The 22,041-nt window shown below is 43.7% G+C and overlaps 1 protein-coding gene across 5 annotated transcripts in view; it reads right to left on the minus strand.

Moving 5' to 3' along the window:
• Positions 1-3,668: 3,668 nt before the first annotated feature.
• Positions 3,669-22,041, minus strand: part of CTNNAL1 (catenin alpha like 1) — a 285,190-nt gene continuing 266,817 nt past the window's right edge. For all 5 annotated transcript variants that reach the window (XM_068236706.1, XM_068236703.1, XM_068236704.1 and 2 more), the window contains 3 exons: positions 18,603-18,722; positions 15,408-15,491; positions 3,669-5,538 (listed from right to left, as the gene is read on the minus strand). In XM_068236706.1, coding sequence (XP_068092807.1) covers positions 5,374-5,538; positions 15,408-15,491; positions 18,603-18,722 — 369 coding nt within the window. In that variant the 3' untranslated portion in view covers positions 3,669-5,373. The remainder of the gene's footprint in view (positions 5,539-15,407; positions 15,492-18,602; positions 18,723-22,041) is intronic.

Below are 22,041 nucleotides of genomic sequence, written 5' to 3' on the forward strand. Positions count from 1 at the left end.
CGCGGCTGCAGCAGTCCGGACCAGCACTGAGTGGGCACGCCTGTGATGTGACGTCACATGCGTCGTAGCCAATGCGGACGTTTCGGAAGGGACGCCTTCCTTTCTCAAAGCAGCCGCAGTGGAGTTTCAATCTACCAGCGGGAAAACGGCCCTCATACTCCACGGGAGCCGGGCGAGTTGTCAGACGCTGCGCACATCTCTATAGCAGCCAGTCCAGTCTCTCCCACTCTGCCGCAGGCCAGAGCTAGTAGGATTGAGCGGCTCCCCACAAGACACCATCTGTCAATCTTTAAGTATACAAAAAGTTGGTCAGCACCTCCAGAAATTAAGCTCTTTTCAGATTAAAACATAGCTCTTTATTCAAAAAGTTTAAAATCCATAAGGACAGATGGACATCATATGGGGCTGAATTCCAGCGACAGCCCGCTGTTTCAGACCATTGTGGGACTGTCCAGCCTGAAGAAAGGCTGAGAGGTCTGAAACAGCGGGCTGTCGCTGGAATTCAGCCCCATATGATGTCCATCTGTCCTTATGGATTTTAAACTTTTTGAATAAAGAGCTATGTTTTAATCTGAAAAGAGCTTAATTTCTGGAGGTGCTGACCAACTTTTTGTGGACTTTGTTGCCGTCCAGGAGGTACTCAAGTACGGATGGTCATAGCACTCCAGTACGTTTGTCTTCATCTTGAAACCGTGGGTGCTGATCACATTTTTGAATTCTTCAATCTTTAAGTATTGAAGGAGCGTGAGTAACATTATACAGAACGTATACACTGGATTGTTGGGCTATTCCCTTTGATTTGATCTAAAGCTACTGCACGCAATAATCTTAAAGGAACAGAGTAACCTCACTCACAAGATTATACACTGGATTGTTACATAACATATATTAATCCGAGGTTAACACATGTACTTTTCCTAAAGAAACTAAGCAATATACTTACAAGTACTAGAATCTGACAGGATTCAAGCAAGGTCTTAATTAGTTTTCATCCATGCATATTAATTTGCTCAAATCCTCAATTTTTATCGTATTGTGTATACACACATTTTTATGGCCATTTTTTCCCCACTGCAGGGGGGTTTAAGTGTTTTATTATACAAAGGATCAATTAATGGTCTGCATTGCATAACATTTTTCTTCAATAAATAAGAATTTAAGAAGCTGAGCGCAGTCTGATATTCTATTTCGATTCAATGTATTAGAGCCAGAGGATCATCAGGATAGCCAGGCAACTGGTATTGTTTTAAAGGAAATAAATATGGCAGCCTCCATATCCCTCTCTTTACAGTTATCCTTCAAGCCACAGACCCTGAATATGTGTGCAGATCAGGTTCTCTGACCCAATTAGCTGCATGCTCATTTCAGGTGTTGGATTTAGACACTACCGCTGCTAAAGAGATCAGCAGGCTGCAAGGCAACCTAACAATGTGGTGAATGTTGTGATTTGACTGTGCATTTGGCATGTATCTACTGTACACATGGCCGGATTTCTGGGAAGCCCACAAGGGCCATGACCTTAGGCAGTAAAAGCAGAAGGGCGGCAGGACTTGGAGACATAAGGGCTCATATGTCAAAGTGTGTCACCTCTCCTGGTCTGCAGCTGGGCCACCCTGCTTTGCTGCCTGAATTCCTGAGATCCCTGCATCTCTCACTTCCTGGTGTGTGATGCCAGACAGCATCTTCTGTCACCTGATGATCCCATCCTCTGTTCGATGGATATACAAGCTGCTGTGAGAAGTGCCAAAAGTTTACACTAGAGAGCAGAACTCCCGAATTTGGTAAGTTTTCATGCACACATTCACAGGCAGGAATTATCAGTTATGCGAAATACCCTTTCCCCCTCACCGCTGTCAGACAGTTTATTATTGGTCAGCTCTGTTAAACACCTGAGATATCTTAAATTTATGGTTGGCTTCTTCTTTTTCTTAGGGAATGACAGCTGCAGTCTCTATGCTACAGTTTAACTCTTACATGCAGGGCCGGGCTGAGGCATAAGCTGGAGAGGCTCCAGCCTCAGGGCGCAGTGTAGGAGGGGGCGCAGAATTCATTCAGCTGTCATTCCTAATTGTGTTTGAAGCAGAAAGAAATAAGAAAAGGGGATACATGGCAGTGACTGCAAGCCAGATAACTAGATATTAAGGTGTTGGGGAGGTTGTGGGCCCTGTGGCTCCTCTTAGTCTAATAGCAATCCGTGTGTGACGGATGGGGTGGCAGGGATGGAGGGGCGCACTTTGGTGTCTCAGCCTTGGGTGCTGGAGGACCTTGTCCCGGCTCTGCTTCCATGACTCGTTTTAGTAGTAGAGCATTGTACGGTTAGCCATCAGTGAAAACAGGAAGTTTTGTAATTACTTTTTTTTTTTTTTTTTTTTTAATATTAGCAAAACAAACTATGTATCTCCTTCTTGCCAGTATACAGGAACAAAATCTGAATTAGCCAAAAGCTTACTCTTTTTAAGTTAGCCAATAAATGGTATCATCCTGTTTCCAAACTTCCTACTGACTCATTTTAAGATCTATGCTTCCTAGCCTTGTCTTATATCGCCCCCTAAGTGCTTAATTGTCATTGTTTAAAGGACATCTGAGCTGACACTACAACTATGCCACGGTGTGTAGTTTAAGATCTTTCTACTTACCTGTTCTCAGTTTTGGGTGGGATTCTCGCCATTACACGGCTATGTCCAGTTTGTGGCTCCAACTGCAACCAGTTGCACAGAGGACAAAGAAGCAGTGCATGCTCTGTCCACTCACGCTCAGTGTAATTTCACGCTCCTGCCCAGCTGTGCACAGCAGCTGAGGCCGGTAGTGTTATGGGCACAGATCCTTGAAAAATGCTGCTTATACAAGAGCATAATTTCTCAACCGCGCATGCCCAGAACACTATCGGCTGCTGCCCACACACAGAGAAGTGCGGAATGACAGGGAGAGTGCGAATGAACGGAACATGCACGGCTTCTTTGTCGAACAGAGGATCGTTGGGGGGGGGGGGGGGGTCGGTCGTGAGTGTTGTGGCAAGTTTAATCTAGCGTGTTTATGTAAGCTTTAGAAATTCTATCTTTCTATCTAATGTGAAATTAAAGTCTCCACACCAGATCAAGGAGAGTAGGATTAAAGGGTGTTAAGTTCATGTAAATGTTTTGAAAGGTGGTGTAGGGTTCTTTAGGGTGTATATGAGAAGCCGTAGCTGCGCTTGTCTGATATTCTAAAATAGGTGGAGTGAGCGTGTTAAAGTGCAGCCATCCAGCATTACATAACATACAGGTTATTTTATCAAAGAGAAAATTTAGCATTTAAGGAATAGAATAGCATAAATCTTGTGAACATACCCGGTAAAGTGAGGTTAGTTAACCTCTAATTTCTTCTTTTGTTTACAGACTAGGGTAAAAGTGATGAAATAGCATGTTACTAAGGTAAAGTAATAACCTCATCACTAGCCAGAGTTCCCAAAGTTAAGCATGGCTCTACAACTTTCCTGGTGTTGGGATTAGGGGAGTTGCTGTTCTAGAGCTCTTCTATATTGCCCTATTTACCTAGCAAATTAGTCCCACAAAAATAAAATATCTAGCACAAACATTATAAACTGTACTCCTTGTCCAAACAGTGACATTTTATACATTGTCACCAACATCTTCTACTGCCGACATTAAAGTAAAGCACATACTCCAACAAAAGGTTCATCAGTTTTTATTTTAAAAATAGAATTTTACATTGCAACTGTTAATGTAAAAAAACTACATTTTCATGAAACTTAAATATGGTATACATTCTGAGAAAAGATACATTTTCTTTGACATGCATCTCAAAACCTACAAATTAAAAGGGTTACAACATAAACATGAGGGACCCTCCTACACAGGGGTTATCAGACCTCACCAGTGGTTGTGTTTTGTGGATCGCCATACAAGAACATTGCAATCTAGATCCTTAAAGAAAACCAGGGACTTTCAAAAACAAAAAGTTATCCACTTACCTCAGAGGGAAGTCTGTGGATGCTCCAGAGGTTTCTCTGATCTTTCTTAAGCCCACCGCAACCCAATTCTACAGGGCAGCGCTCCTGTCAGTGTACTAACTGGGTTGCGCTGCACTGCACTGCACAGGCACACTGACAGCCTGCCCAGGAGTGTGGAGCAGCTTATGCATGAAGTAAAAAGCCATGCTTAAGCGTCTCTGTGCTACTACAGGGATCATCTTGTGCCTGCTCAGTGCGGCCGTGCTTGTACACAGACTGAAGCTCCGTCAAGCAAACATATTCCACAAGCCTTTGCCGAATAAATTCAGAGGATCCCAGCACTGGAACAGTGAGCTTGTGGGCGGCGGGACACCTCTGGATTATCAAGAGGCTTCTCTCTACTGAGGTAAAGTTACCTGATCTCTAAATTTCATTAACCTACCTGAGCTCTGGCAACCCACAAAATGTACACAGCTACTTAGGCAGGACAGCCGTTAATAACCTGTGCTTGAGCATATTATCACAGTAGTTCTCAAACCTCAAGTCCTGCCAACCAGCAGATCATTTGATGTGGATATCCCAGAGTGATGATGTCACACTGCTGAGATATACTAGAATATTCTCCATGTAGGTATGTGAGCTTATTTGCTAAACATGCACTGTAGAGGGGACATGAGGCAGGGTTTGTGAAATACTGGGTTAGAGCAAGCTACTATACTAAGCAGCCAATGTCTGAACACTCCCGCCTTCAAATCAGATCTTCTAAACAGAATCAAATCGAATCAGAAAATAGTTCTCTATGATAGAATCTTTGCCAAGAAAGGTAAAGATTACAGCAGCAAGTTTACAATAAAACACTTAATTCAAATCTGTCAAGGTGCAGGTTGTGTTTGATGATGAAGTGTGCCATTTATTCTTTGCTGTGAGCAGGGTGTAATGTCAACCATTAAGACATGAGCAGATCAGTGCTTTTGACCACAAAACATTGCCCTGATACAGGTAAACAAATACAGTACAATTGGGAAAAAAAGCAAACCAGCAAAAATGACAAATTGTTGACAGCTAAACTGTAACACGGCAAATTTAAATTATGAGAATTTATTTTCCTGCATATCACACGTATACAAACCATAGCAGCATCTTTGGGTTAAGGTTTCCAAAAAGATCTTAACAACAGAGTTTTTTTTCTAATAGAACGCATAAAACAGCGTGATCAGTGAATGGAATACAATGCAAACAATCACATTTGATAAAGACTTACTTCAACCTGACATAGTGAATCTGTATAGAGTACAATGGTACCAATAAGATGAGGAGCAGAAAACACAAATAAAAGACTTCATGTTGAGTTCAGTACATCCGGGTTTCTCTCCCCACAGAAACGGTTTGCATCCACCATCTTCTCCAAATTCCCTTCCACAGTGCTACTTGCTTTCTAAAAATGTCAGATTATTTACATGGTGCTCCAAAGACTTCACTCCAAAAGCCTCTACAGATTTCCCATCTAGACCATCTTCATTTGCAACATTCTGTATACGGTTTTCTCTCCATGATGGAGGTGATCGATAACATCCATTGCCTGCTTTACACTGGAAAACAAAAGAACCCTTTTAATGGCATGCTCATGCCCCTAAAGATGAGTTTAACGTGTACCAAAGACGTTTTGAAAAAAGATCTTATACACACACATGGTGCGTCCTCCAGCCCCATGAGCAGCAATGGGTCCCTCACCATCCTCCTCAGTGCCTCCGTTCTCCTATCGGTGGTGGTAATCTGGCTCAGTCGCGCCAGTCGGCTCTTCTACACATGCATGTCCCCTCTGCTCATGCACAGAAGACCTGACTGGTGTGACTGAGCCAGATTTCCGGAACAGATACCGGAAAAGAGAACGGAGGCACTCAGGAGAAAAACACATTGTGTGGGATGCATCTCTTAATGTTAGCATTTTGTATTTAGGCAACCTCAGACTGGAGTGATATGTGTTACAGAAAATCATTACATCAATCTTACAGCTGAACGGTGAAGTCCAATTCCAGTTCTGGTCACTAACACACTAAATAAAGTGCCTCACAGTCCAAAAAAGTCCATTGTTACCAAAATGACTGCTTAAAGCACACCCAAACTAAAAAATAATTACTTTATATACACACACACAAGTATAAGTCTAGAAATGTAGGTCTGATCCACTTCATAAAAGTATAGGGGTCGACTTATATACGAGTCACAGGCAACACTGAGCACACTGAGTAATGTATATACTAATAGTGACATTCCCATTTGCAGCAATTTAACCTGTGGTAAGTGATACTTTGAGGAAAGGAAATGCCAAGAAAACACAGGTCTGACAGACCTGGCCACAACAATTAACAAGGAAAGGGGCAGGGGGGGAATACTGGGCTGCATAAAAGGGAGTGAATAATTGCAGCACTTGGGGGCCTGCAGCAGGTGTTGGCTGCACTTATGGTACAGGAGGGGTTAAAGACTGCAGTACTGTATGCAGTGCAGTCATTAATCCCTCCTGAGCCCCAAGTGCAGCCATTAACTTTGCTGGGTAGACTTATACTTGAGTCAATAAAACATTCCAGCTCAAGAGGTTTGAATATTGGAGTCAACTTATATACAAGGTCGAGTTGTATTAGAGTATATACGGTATGTCTTGCAAAATAATTTTCTGCTTTATTCTGCTGCAAGTAGGAAGCAATAGTGTCAAGATGATCCTGTTCAGTGTTTGGCTGCACAGATAACAGTTTAATGGAATTCTGGTATTCTGGTCCTGGATGCACCACTGACAAACCTACAGCTGGAAAGATCTGAAAGGTCTGAACTTCCAAGCTGCAGGCTTCTTTCAGATAAATGACTTACAAGAAACCAGGAGGAGAGCCCCATGGCTTGCAACTTTATAGACAATGTCAACAATTGTAGGTTCCTTATTTGTTTTTTATATGCACAGGTTTACATATTATTTAATGCTTACAAGTTTAATTATTATAAAAGTAATGAAAAAGTACACGGCTAAACAAACTTGTTGTTTGACCTGCTCCATGCTTTGTGCCTTGGGCTAGTGTAGAAAAGAGTAAACATCTGTAATTATTCTTGATGCAATTTTGCGCTCACACCCTATAATTTTAATTTCACATGAACAATCACAATTTCCATGTAAAGAAGCCATGAAGAACGTACACCTGCTGTGTTACATGAGGATATTCCATGACAACCTGCAATGACCACTTATACTCTCTACAATATACTAAGGTAGTTCTAAAATACACTCCACAAATGGAAGCATTCTCACATTAAGTGTTTCAGTTTCCCAAGTGTAAAAATAGGCTAAGCCCTTACTACATGCTGCTAAATGGAAATGATCCAACACATCTTATTACAGCTCTTGGACATTTGGGGAGGTTTACAGCCTGTAATTCTACTAAAGAAAATATAAATCGCAAACTAAAATACCGTATTTTTCGGACTATAAGACGCAAAAGTGGGGGGGAGTCAGTGCGTCTTATAGTCCGAATACTACATATTTGAACCTGTGCCTCCTTTCCCTGTCTGCATCCCCCTGTCCATGTGTCCCTCTATTTCAGTGTCTGCCTGTATTCTGTGACCCAGTGTCTGCCTGCTCCCGGTGTCTGCATGTCCCAGTGTCTGCGTGTCACAGTGTAATAATCACATAGATGCAACTGCCCGGTGTCTGCTTGTCCCGGGTGCCGCCTGTCTCCAGTCACTCTGTGACCCAGAGTCTGCGTGTCACAGTGTAATAATCACATACATGCCGCTGCCCGGTGTCTGCTTGTCCCGGGGCCGCCTGTCCCCGGTAGTGATGTTCCAGCGTAATAATCATATACATTTAGCTGCCATTTATTAACCAGGCTGTCCCCCGTGTCTCAAATACATACCTCTCCTATCTTTTATTATCGCGCCGTCCCCCGGTACCGCCGCAGCTTGCTTGCATCATCGGGAAGTCTTGGACGTCTTTGCAAAGAAATGCACCAATCAGGCAGGGGGCGCTGGTTTTAATGGCCAATCAGAATGCTCTCTGCTCCTTGCTCCTATGTTGATAGGACGCGATGGTCTCGCGGGCGGGACCACCTCTCCGTCAATTTGGCCCATAACAGCGCGCAGTGATTGGCCCCCAGCCTGATTGGTTATTTCTCTGCAAAGACGTCCAGGACTTCCCGATGATGCAAGCAAGCTGCGGCGGCACCGGGGGACGGCCAGATGATAAAAGATAGGAGAGGTATGTATTTGAGACACGGGGGACAGCCTGGTTAAGAAGTGGCAGCTACATGTATATGATTATTACACTGGAACACCAACACCGGGGACAGGCGGCCCCGGGACAAGCAGACACCGGGCAGCGGCATGTATGTGATTATTACACTGTGACACGCAGACACCGGGTCACAGAGTGACTGGAGACAGGCGGCCCCGGGACAAGTAGACACCGGGCAGTTGCATCTATGTGATTATTACACTGGGACACGCAGACACCGGGTCACAGAGTGACTGGAGACAGGCAGACACTGGGACATAGGGGGTTGGCAGACATGCAGACCCTGGGACACAGCACACACTGGGACAATGTGGATACCCTGGACATGGAGGAAACAGGGGACTAAGGAAGAGGGACAGAGCACAGGGCATTGGACGCCAGGACAGAGGACACAGGTGGACAAATCACATGGAGACAGAGGAAGGGAGAAAGAGGACACGGGCAGAGGACACAAGATGGACAAAGTAGGGGGCGTGGCTTGACGCCGTAAGGAGATGGCTGCCTAAACCAGAGCTCCCGCGCAGAACCCGTCTAAAGCTGCATTTCTAAGCTTCGTTTTGGCCCCCAACTGATATGAGAAGCACTAGAAGCTCCCAAAGCACCCTCACAGACCCCAAACTCCCTCCATCACAACAAGGGAGAATCGTTCCGGAGATCTTCAGAACCCAGAGAAGCACAGCCCTGCCAGCCAAGATGGCGCCGGCAAAGGAGAAAGACACCAAGGCCGCTTCCTCCTCCTCTCCTCCTCACAGCTCAAAGGTGGGTGAACGACCCTCTACCCTGGCCGACATACAGGCGATGGCAGAGGACATTAAAACCTCGTTACATGCCGCCATTGCGGGAGTACGCGCTGAAGTGGCCGCCATAGGGGGACGCATGAACGCATTAGAAGCTGCGGGCACTAAAAGAGATGCACGGATTTCCGTGCTTCACCAGACAGCGGTCTCGCATAATACTCTGCTAGCTGCCCACTCTACACATCTCGAAGACCTCGATAATAGAGGCAGAAGAAACAACATTAGGGTGAGAGGAGTGCCGGAATCTGTAACGGCGGAGAACACTAAAAAAGCGCTGTCGGCCATTTTTAATGATTTGCTTGACAGATCTTCTGAAACTGAGATAAACTTTGTCAGAGCCCTGAAACCCCGCAATATCGACTCAGAGAAACCGAGAGACATTATCTGCTGCCTGGAGTCTTTCCCTCTTAAAGAGGAAATTATGCAGGCTTCCAGAACTCAAGAGGAGATTCTGTTTAATGAACACCCTATTCATTTATATCAGGACTTGTCTCCTATCACTCTGTCTAAAAGGCGATCTCTCCAACCGCTGCTGAAAGCTCTGAAAGATAAAGGCCTAACTTACCGCTGGAGATTCCCGTTTGCTCTGTCAGTTTTTACTAATGGCAAGCTGTTTCTACTCCGCAACTCGGCTGAGCTTGGGGACTTCTGTGCAGATCTGGGCCTACCTACTCTAAAGATCCCTCCATGGGAGGGTATTTGCCTGATCCTGGGACTGGATTCAATTACCACCACCCAGAGTTACAGTTCCGAGATGACACAATCCCAAACAGGCCAGGAGGAGGACTCCAGGCCCGAACAAACTCCAGCCAGTGAGTCAGGACCAATCTGATGAGGACTGAACTGTATTAAACCAGCATGGGTCATCGCCCAGCACAATCCTCTTGACGACCCACATTTCTTACCCGGGTCGGCACTAGGTAGTAACTTGGGTACACCCTCTGCCAAAAGTTTTGATAATGTCTCCTCTGTTTACTACACAGTAATTTCACAGCTCCCCATTTTACTCAGGTCTGTGTGTGACGCTTCTTACCTGCTACTAGAATACCTTCTCAGTATGTTACTTGTTAGATTTAATGCAATAGCATAGCAATGTGTCTAGCTAAATCTGAAATCTGGTTCGGTTATTAACATGACAACTATAGCTAAAATATACAGGTTATGATATATTTAACATTAGTATTATCAGGGCCGAACGATCACCTTCTGTTTATATAGACGGGTTATGCGGGTTACTTGGTTAAATTGCTGTTTTTCTGCTTATAGACCGTCAAGTGTCACCCTCCCGCCCAGTGTGTATTGATTTGCACGCTGACCTTTTGATCTCCCATTGAAGTCCAGGTGCGACCCCCCAAGTCGTTCCTGAGCGGGTTAATTTTCAGTTTTGCGGTTTCTTCCAGTAAAATACTCAAACTCTCCCATGTGCCAGACGATCCTTACCTTTCTCATACTTCCTTTTCTTTTCTATACTCTCTTTAACCTTTACTGTCCCAGAACATCTTCAATTGGTCCCCACTGGATCCTGTCTGACAGTATTAGCTGTCTGCCAGAAATGGCAAGACAATCGCATAATGACACCCACAACTCAGGGTGGGAACTCCTAAAACTTGCTTCCATTAACGTAAATGGGATCAATACACCTGAAAAAAGGACGGTGGTGTTTAATTACTTAAAAAAAGAAAAAGTAGATGTTGTACTCCTCCAGGAGACCCATCTGAGAGCACATCATATTCCCACAAAACTTCATGCTACCTTTCCTATAGCATTCCACTCCACCTCTCCTACTACAAAAACAGAAGGAGTCTCCATCCTCATACACAAGCGTATCCCGTTTGTGATGCAAGATGTCAGACGGGATCCAGAGGGTAGATATTTATTTGTTAAGGGCATGATCGGAGAGAGACAGTTCACTTTTGTGGCACTTTATGCCCCTAATCAACACCAACCTAAGTTTATGAAGTCAGTGCTTTCAGAACTTTTAACTTTTTATGGAGGCATTTTGATTCTAGGTGGAGACCTGAATGTCCCACTTAATCCTCTGCTCGATTGTTCTAATGGCTCTTCCTCCATCTCCTACAGAGCCTTGAATGCCATTAGGGCGAGCTTACGGGGGCTGACTCTTCAGGACACGTGGAGGATCTCACATCCAACAGAGAAAGACTTCACTTGCTTCTCCCCTCTACATAACAAACATACCAGAATTGATTACATCTTTATGTCACAGAGAGACTTACCTATGATATCTGACGCCTCCATAGGCACCAAAATTATTTCGGATCATGCTCCAGTATTTCTTAATCTCCGCTTCCCTAACAAAACATCCAAAACCTGGTGTTGGAGGCTGAATCCAAATCTGCTCTCTGATAGCGGCAGAAAAGAAGCAATCTCCAACACGCTCTCCAATTATTTTTCTACCAACTCGGGTCCTGAGGTGTCGGCCCTCACGGTCTGGGAGGCCCATAAGGCCGTGGTGAGGGGGAATCTAATTAGACTGGGCGCAAAGCTAAAAAGAGAACGAGAAGAGGGTATCCTCCAATTAACATCTGAGGTAACGAGACTAGAGTCATTACACAAACGATCACTAGCTGTTCAGACCCTCGAGGAACTCAACTCTACTAGGACTAAACTCCACCATCTACTGTTCTCCGAAGCCAGGAGAAAGATATTGAATGGTAGACGCATATTTTACGAATCCGGCAATAAATCTGGAAAATACCTGGCGAGAGCTCTGAGAAAGCAACAGATTTCTTCCTAAATTCCATCAGTTATAAACAATAAACGCAACAACGCAAAATAAACAACAACGCAAGTTGGTAAGATCTGATGAGATAGCTGAAGAGTTTCGTCTTTACTACAATTCTTTATATAACCTGCACTCTGGGGAACCAGATCCAAACCAACAAACCAGAAGGCAAAATTTAATTTTAGAGTTTCTTACTAAATACTCCAAACCCTTAGAACTAACAAATTCAGACAGAGAAGACCTAGAAGCGCCATTATCAACAGACGAATTCCTGGTTGCAATTAAAGCCCTCAAACCAGGGAAGGCCCCCGGGCCGGACGGCTTCACTTCCCAATATTACAAGTCTTTTAGTAGCATCCTCGCCCCTGCTTTTGTTGCAGCCTTTAACAATCTCTCGCCAGGTATGCATCCGTCCAGACAATTCCTGGAAGCTCACATTGCCGTGATTCCCAAACAAGGTAAAGACATTCAAAATTGCTCTAATTATCGCCCGATCTCACTCTTAAATCTAGACGCCAAACTCTTGGCAAAGATCTTGGCGAATAGATTACTACCACACATTCCTAAGCACATTAACCTAGATCAAGCTGGCTTCGTCCCAGGCCGAGAATCCAAAGACAACGTCATGAGGACAATAGATGTTATTTCACATGCTAAAAAATCAGTCAAAGGGACCTTCATATTGTCCACAGACGCAAAAAAGGCCTTTGACAGGGTGGCGTGGGATTATATCCACGCCACCCTGTCACGCCTTAACATCGGTTCGGCAATGGAGGGTTGGATTGGCCTACTGTATTCAAATCCCTCGGCCAGAGTGAAGGTAAATGGGGTACTATCCGCTCCACTAACGATCACCAATGGTACTAGACAGGGGTGCCCCCTCTCCCCCTTGATTTATATACTCACCTTAGAGCCCTTCCTGAATGCAATCAGAGAGGATAAGACAATTAATGGGCTGTGTATTGGTAATACTTACCATGTCGTAGCAGCTTTTGCGGATGACTTACTTTTCTATCTTAAGGACCCGCTTATCTCTTTGCCTCGTTTGATCACGAGATTTGAAGAATTTGGGGCAATCTCTAACTTACGTATAAACTTTCATAAATCCCAGGCCCTCAATGTATCCTTAGATACCGGGATAGTCCAAAAATGCCGTTCCTCATTTGCCTTTCTCTGGGCCGAGAAATCATTACGATATTTAGGGATAGACATTACAAATGACCTCCACAAACTATTTGAAGCGAACTTCACACGGATTGGAGAGGTTCTTAGGTCAGATCTTCTGTCTTGGGGCCAGAAGCCTTATCTGTCTTGGTTTGGCAGGATGGCATCAGTCAAGATGAATATACTACCCCGGTTCCTATACATCAGCCAGTGTTTACCAATTACGCTCCCCGCTTCCTTCTTGCGCACGCTACAAACCCAAATTGACAGATTCATTTGGGGCCACAAACCACCCCGCATCAAGCGCACTACCTTGTCTCTCCCCAAAGACTCAGGTGGAATGGGTATCCCAGATTTATTTAAGTATCATCTCGCCTCTATACTGTTAAGAGTGGTTGAATGGGCAAACGCTACGTCCCCTAAAAAATGGGTCCTCATTGAACAGGAAATTGCTAGTTGCTTGGCCTCCACTCTGGGGTGGGCTGACACCCCAAGCCAGATGATTAAATCGTGGAACAATCCTTTGCTTTCCACTACAATTAAAAGTATGCGGAAGTACCTCCCAGCGCTGGGGCTGTCGGCCTTCCCTAGCAAACTAACTCCACTCTTAGCTAATCCTAATTTTCTATCAGCAGCTGATATACCATTTTTACAGAGATGGCCGAAAGACAGTTGCCCGAGGGTTCTAGACTTTATCGTAAACGGACAGGTGAAAAACATGGCTGAAATGCAAACCCTTAGGGAAGACAAGAAACTTACCTTTTGGCAGTTCTTTCATATACGTTCATACATTAATTCCCTAAAGGGTTGGTTTGATTGGGTAAAATCCTTAACGCCCTTCGAAAACTTGATTTTATCTTCAGCCCCACATAACCATCTGATTTCACGATTATACCAAATTTTGCTGATGTCATCCTGTCCTGAGCAGTTGAGCTTTCAAGAGAAGTCGGAGAGGGACTTAGGTCTAAACCTTGGCAAGGAACAATGGCAAAACATCCTTATCCTCAATCACAAAGGGTCCCTGAATGTCTCGACACAAGAGACAGGATACAAGATTTTGACCAGGTGGTACAGGACCCCTAATCTCCTGCACAGGTTCTTTCCATCTGTTTCAGATTTGTGCTGGAGATGTGGAAATCAAAATGCAGATATACTCCATGTGTTCTGGTCCTGTCCCTCCTTGATCGACTTCTGGAAATCTGTCCATAAACTAATAGAAAGGATCACTTGCTCGACTCTGGTCTTTAGTCCAAGCTTCTTTCTTCTGCATGATACACATACCCCAGTCAAAAGTTATAAGAAATCCCTGACGATACACCTGGTTAATGCAGCGAGAGCCCTCATCCCTCTACATTGGAAATCCCAAAACCCCCCATCAATTAAAGCATGGTTACAGAAGGTTGACACAACTGAGATCATGGAAAGATTGATCCTTCTCTCAACAGATCGGTCAGATCAATATGCTATTACTTGGTCGGTGTGGACAGAGTTCCAATGCTCAGATGACTACAAGAAGCTGATAGCTTAATAACTTTCTTCGATCCTATAGGTCCGTACACACGCCGGACTTTAGGCAACGACGGGTCCGTCGTTGCCTCCCGCTGGGTGGGCGTGCCAGCGACAGTCCGGCGTGTGTACGCTCTGTCGTCAGACTGATACGGCTGTTTCTGAGCGATCCGCCGGGCGGATCGCTCAGAAACAGCCGTATCAGTCTGACGACAGAGCGTACACACGCCGGACTATCGCTGGCACGCCCACCCAGCGGGAGGCAACGACGGACTAGTCGTTGCCTAAAGTCCGGCGTGTGTACGCTGCTTATCCCTCACTCCTGTTCCTTTCTCCTTTTCTTTCCCCCATCTTTACTCCTTATCCCCTAGCTTGCATGATGGCACATGGGAGACATATGCATAGATAAACAGAGCACTGTATACTACTTAGGTATTTCCAGCATAGCAAGGCTTTTGGTATACTTTTATTCCTGTTATAGCTCCATTGTGAGCTGAAATTTTGATGGTATAGTGTTCTATTGTCACCTTGCCTTGTTTCAATGGACTATAAAAGTGTACTAGAGTGCTAAACTTTATCCTACCTTGTATACTTTACATTCTCAGATATCCTATGCATTGTCTTAAATGTTTGTATATTAGCTTGGTTCTGCTAATAAAATTTAATAGTGAAAAAAAAAAGGATGGACAAAGTACAGAGGGACCAAATGGGGCAAAATAAATACAAGGAATGCATAAGGGGAGCGAAATAGTTGGAGGGAAAGGTCCATAAGATGCCCCTGCACCATAGACACACCTAGGTTTAGTTTTTGGTTTTTTTCCTGATTTTTGCCCTCTAAACCTAGGTGCGTCTTATAGTCCGGAGCGTCTTATAGTCCGAAAAATACGGTAATAGTCTGCAGAGATGTCACTGTCATTAGGTAAAGCTGACAATGGAATATTTTGGTTTTCAGTGTTCAGACAGTGAAATACTTACTTTTTGTAGTAATTTGCAGCAAATCGGAAGAACTTGGGATAATATCATCATGATTGCCTTTGTTTTCTGAATACATGTGTCCACCTATTTGAAACATAAATTACAATTTAAGCTGAATCAGCATAACATTAAAGTGTATGCAACTCAGCATTTCTGCTTAGCTCTAAAAGATTATTTACAGCATAAAATCTATTACCACAAAAAAAAATGTAGCAAAACAGTTTTCAAGCAGTTAAACACCGCACTTTGTTCTTCAGTGGCAAGCTCCTTGCTTCAGTGGAAAGCTTCTGTCCGCATCTGAAGATGTGATGACATCTTTTGTTTACATTCCTTTGTCAGATACATTTAGTGAACATTAGCAAAGTGCAGAAACTGAGCTCTATCTGCTTCTAGTATGTGTGCAACTGAGAAGTGATCCCTAGATGGATTTTAATATATAAATGCAGCATATATGCAATAAAAATGCAATGGCAACTTACAGAGCAGATAAACTGTACTTTGGCAATTTGTAAACAGACACTGTTACTTGTGCACAAAAGCAAATCTGATAACTGTATGGGTAATAAACAGTAGGAATACTGATTTTATTGTATGTTATGTCAGTTTTATCCCGCTTTAAGCTGTATTTTTAATTCAATTCAAGTCAAAACTACCATTTAAATCTGCTAATCATGCACACACAACAGTTTAACCATATACAGTAGTATTCAAATTGTGATGGTGGTTTTTGTCCTGACAATACTTTGCAACATCCAAATCCACAAGAACTACACACAGAGCTATATACAACACACTCAGGTCCACCTACATCCTGCCCCCCCCCCCCCCCCCCCAATCTGCCTCTTCCACACAGCTCCACTCTCTATTACTGCACATCTTTACACTCCTGTTACATTCCTCTTTGTAACTCTGTTGGTCTGCAGCAACCCCGTCAAGCCTTACAGCCCAGAACTGGATTATCTACAAGGCAAACCTAGACAGTTGCCTAGGCCCTGGAGAGAGTCTAGGGGCCTGGTGGGTGCTAGTTCCCACCAAATCTTACTAAAAAAAGCCAGGTGACCTTCACCGTTGACCAATAACTGCTATCTTGCCTAGGCCCCATTTCATCTTAATCCATTTCTTTTTTCCAAGAGGGCACTATAAAAGAAGGGATAATCATTATGGGCACTACAAAGTTGGCACCACTATTTGCACAAAATAGGAGAGAGAAAGCTCTCCTCTTTTCAGCTGACAATCTAATGGGAACACTTAAACTCTCTGTTCACTTGTCCTATCCATCGCCTCTCCATGTCTTTATCTCCGTTATCAATACCATAATCACAGTTTGGCCACCCCCTGCTCATCTGTCATATCTTCTTCATCCTGCCAAACCCACTTTACACCTTTCTTACCACACTGTGTCCACTCCACCTGTCCTATCCAGCCCCATCATGATGTACCTATCTCACACATTTCCTACCACTGTCTGGCAATCCTTCTGCTTCACTTCTTTTCTGTCCCTACTGTATTATACCCATATCTGGTCTTTCCTACTACCCTACTGTGTTCATACCTCTGCTCACCAGTCCCATCCACCCCGCCATGACATACCGTACCCACTTCACACATCCTACTACCCAGTGTCCACCCCAATCCCCCTGCTCACTTGCCCCTTTTGTAATACCTAATTTATCCTACTACCCTACTGTGTTCTTCCTCCTGTGCACCTGTGCCCTTATCTGTCCAATTACCACTATACACACTATTCAATCCCACAATTAGCTACCCACCCCTAATATATCCTGCCACACCACCATAAGTTCTCCCTGCTTCCCTGTCCTACCTATCCCGAATCTGTATTAGCCCTCTGTCTCTCCTACCACCACCATGTTAACATCCAGTCCATTTACCTATCCTGACTACCCACACTATCAACCCACGCCGCTCTGAGAGCGTCTGTCGCCGCCATTGCTGCCGCTGCATGGATGCGCTGACCCAGCGGAACTCTGGCACATCATCCTGCCTACTTATGGGATAACCTGCGTGCATACCCTCTGATGAGATGACCACCACAGACTCTCTGGGAGACGTAAGATACAGGGCTCTGTGTCCCTTTGAACAAGACAGCGCTATCAATGTGCTGACTCAAAGTGTTATCGTAACAAATGCTATGCTAATGCTAATGCTATAACAGCTTGCTGAACTGCAGATCTAACCCTCTGTGGCTGAAACTGCTTTGCTATGTGTGCCTAAGCTCTAAGGACTGCCGTGGCTTTAACTGGTTGATCTGAGGAGGTCCTGGATTTATATTTACAACGGACAGGTTCTGTTTAAAGCTTGTATAAGCTAAACATGACTCTGAGCTGGAAAGTGCATGCTTAGTTGAGGTGATACAGTTTGAAGTAAGCTTCAAGCTGCCCTGCTGATTTTGGGGCAATCTTTTTGAACACTGGGGAAAACTGTTTTTTGTCTACCCAGAGCTCTGTGGTCATTTTTGAATATGCGCAAACCTTCTCATTTGTTGTATGGCATGAATGGATGTATGTGAAGCGTGCGTGGGATGCAGGGACTGTCAGGTCAATCTTATGCTTCAAGTGTTTTTAAAGGTTTTATTTGAATCTCCTTGATACAAGTTGTGATTGCTGTAAGTCTTTCAATAAAGTTTTTGATATGTGACACAGTGAGGCCTGGTTTGTAAAACTCTTTTTTTGGAGGTTTTTTTGCAGATTTAGTGATCTTAAGGCCCACATACACCTGATACATCTGCGCACATGAGGTGGTTCATACGTGCAGCAGAAAGATTGTCGGATGTGATGTCACTGGAAGACCAGTAAATAAATATAGATACCCACACTATTTGTCTGCTCTAGCCAGATCTACAAGCGGACCAGTGCTGTGCCCAATGGGTTACAATTAAACAAAATGCTCAAATTCAAATCCCTTTAAGCTACAGAGCCCCAGTAGAAACATTACATTGTAAAAGGCACTGGAGAGGCATCTAAGGGTGAATTTTTTTTTTATGGACTCCTTCACACTGGTGCTTTGTGATTTGGTGCACTGTGGCAATGCAACTTCTGCACATCTGATGAATGGCACATATCTGGTCATGGACCAAAAAGATGTGGAGTGCATTGAGCTGACATATGTCTGTGCTAAGTTCATACTTTATGTTAAGCAACCTGATGTGTCTGATTATTAATGGTAAAAGCTACATACCTTGGTGAAAATGGCAGTTTTACCCTGAACAGGTGTCCTGGATGTGATCTGAAGCTGCTGGCTTAGTGGAACAAGCTTCTCAATTTCTAGCAGAAGTAAAGGTTTGTCGTCATCTTCAAGCTACACAAACAGTAAACAAATACAGTATAGGAATAAAAATCCTCAACAAAAAAATTAAAACGAACAATACAAAACAACATAGCTTAACAATGATATTGGGTTGATATGTTTTGCAGAGATCATTTTACACAAATCCCACCTGAAGTCTCTGGACTATGGCAGAACAGATGGTTGATTGGTGTGGGGCAGGGTGTGGTTAGAAGGGGTTGTAATTCTGGGCCAATTACAGACGATACTCAAAAAAATCTGAATATCATGCTAAAGTCCATTTATTTCAGTAATTCAACTTAAAGGTGACACTAATATATGAAATAGACTCACTACATGTTAAAGTGAACATCCGGACTAAAAAATCGACTCAGCAGCACTGAAAAGGCCTGGTGTTTCTTTAACAGTTTCACAGCATCAGAACTTTGTTTCTCTTGTACAAGCCTAATTCTTAGATGCACAAAAGAAAACTGCCCGGGCATTTTTCCCCTGATGCTGTGCAAAGCATGATGGGATTTCTGATGTTGTTGCTCTCGTTCTGCTGTTTTGGTGCAAATTTTTTTTTCTTACATTTTGAATTTGACATTTGAAGCCTAGCGCATGCAGCTGGGAGGGGTGATCAGGACACAGGACAGTTGGAACTGTGTCTCCTGCTCCGTCACCTCCTTTCAACCAAAAAGATGGCTGCCCCCATGACAAAGATGGCAGCCCCCATGAATCACAAACATTTGCATGTTCTTTTAAAACAGGGTTAGTAAGAGATTATATTACCTATCTATTCTAATTAACATAACTAATCTAACTTAATGACAGTATGTTTGTTTAGGCTGAAGTTCCCCTTTAAGCGAGATATATCAAGCCTCAGACCAATAGAATATTGTGAAAATGTTCAATATTGTAGGCTCAGAGGGTCAGACTCTGATCAGCTAATTCAAAACACCTGCAGAGTTCCTATTTCATACAGTATATTAGTTTCACCTTTTAAGTTGAATTACTGCAATAAATGGACTTTTGCACGATATTCTAATTTTTCGAGTTTCACCTGTGAGTTGAGATTCAGTGTGTGGATACTTTGTTCTGTTTTCTTTTGCTTGATGCAGCAATTTCTGCAAAAATCTTACTGAAATCACAAAAAGCTGTGTGTGCACTAATTGCTAATCCTTGATCAATAATCTGATCTAGAAGTAGTAATCGCTATTACGATGTCTGGCTACCTAGGGATATGAAATAATGCATCCAATATATATCACAATATGATAGCTCCTACCTTAAAAAGTTTCAGGCTCTTTATATAAACATTAAAGCGGATCCACAGTCTGAAAATCAGTAGTTAAGGGGTCTTTTTGGGGGGAGACAGTTTCCATCTTTATTCTCTTATAGTGTGACATGAGTTGCTCTTAGTGCGCAATTCCTCGGAAGAAGCTCTGACTACAACGAAACGGTCAGGCTGTGCACCCCCCAGCGCCCACTGACCGCACCTTCCACCCATACACCAGCCAGGATAAGTACTGCATTATGTTTCACCTATAGATGAATTGTATGCGTATACACACTATGTGACAAATACTCAAGCAAGTGCCAAGCTTGTTCCTCTCCTGTTTTCTTTGAGGAAATGATGCTTATACACTGTTGTATATAAAGAGCTAACTCTTTTGTAAGGAAAAAATGGAAATAAAATATGTACAGATAAAACTCCCAAACTTTCATAATACAGTATATAGTGGAAAATAATTCATTACATATACAATTTTATGTGTAAGACTTAAAAGAATGTAAATTCCATAACTATAATGCTACATACAGTATTCAGGTCACTACCTCAATCTGACTTATCAGAAAACAGCGTTTCTTAAAGGATATCCAAGGTGAGAGGTATATGGAGGCTGCCATATTTATTACCTTTTAAACAATACCAGTTGCCTGGCAGCCCTGTTGATCTTCTGGCATAAGTAGTGTGAGTCAAAACCCTGGAACAAGCACATGGCTAATCCAGTAAAACCTGAGTCAGCTGAGTCAGAGTACCTATTCTGCTGCATGCCTGTTCGGGGTTTATGGGTAAAAGTATTAGAGACAAAGGGTCATGGGGACTGCTAGGCAACTGGGATTGTTTAAAAGGAAATATATATAGCAGCCTCTATATGCCTCTTGTTAGAATGTAAGTATTATATGAATTTGTAGGCCTCAGTTACTTTAACTGAGTTTAGTTAAAAGACTTGATTTGCAGAGTATACCTTTAAGGAGCATTTCTAGAAGCACTGAAGAAAAGTGTGATTCGGACTGCACAAGGCTACGATGTACAGACAGAGAGGCAGTCTTGTTCTGTAAACATCGAGTGTTTTCATATTTCCTAAAGGTAAAAAAATGTTCTTTTTAGATTCATAAGAGTCAGGTCCCTGGAATATGGAATTTTCCAGGCCATGCGCAGTAAAGACTGTGCTTGTCATGATATCACGGGGTCTTATCAGCCAATAGCAGGCGATGAGTTAGTGATCCATCCCTGCTCAGATGAGGTCACATTTAACTCTTTAGAGTTTAGTATAAGAAGAGCTAATGAGCTCCTGGGGGCTTCTGACTTCTGGCTGATGACTTCCACTTTCTACTCTTTTTGTAATGTCTTGTCATCTTATCTAATGGCCCATACTCACGGGCTACAATTGTTGCCGCAACCACGTGGTACGCGCGTGTTGCGGTGACAGGTCGCCCGTGAGTATGAGGCGCGCACCCCGAACCGTCGCTGCTTTCGCCAGGCGATTGGCGCGGTCAATCGCATGGCAACAGTTGCCGCAACTGTCGCTAGTCCGCGTGTGTATGCAGACTAGTGACAGCAACCAATAGAGAATCCACGGCGCTTCCGGCGGGGGGGAGGTACGTCGGCGACAGCTTCCGTCGCTTCACTAATCCCTCTTCCGCATGTGTATGCGGAGGGACCTGGCGACGAGCTGTCGCCGAACTGTCACGCACACGCTCCCGTGTGCTAGCGACAGTCTACAAAAGTAGCCCGTGAGTATGGGCCATAACTGTATGCTGTATATAGGCCTAAGTGCAACGTAGTATAGATGTAACATAAGAGAAAGCCTGATTGCCATTCAAAAGGAATGGACCAAGAGCCTGTAACGCAAAGAGGACTTACTGCAGACCAATTGCTTCGCTGAGGTGTAACGAACATGTAGAGATAAGCATCTGTATATCTGTTTACTGAATAAACTCCTGAAACTTTGACGATGTCTAAGAAGTTCTATCTCCTATGCTGGTGCTGTGATGACAGTCGAGTTATCACACTTCCTGTGATATGGTGCCGAACTAAGGTGTAGTGTTGTTGCCCATAGCAACA

Source organism: Hyperolius riggenbachi, chromosome 5, assembly GCF_040937935.1.
Source record: "Hyperolius riggenbachi isolate aHypRig1 chromosome 5, aHypRig1.pri, whole genome shotgun sequence".
Taxonomy (NCBI): domain Eukaryota; kingdom Metazoa; phylum Chordata; class Amphibia; order Anura; family Hyperoliidae; genus Hyperolius; species Hyperolius riggenbachi.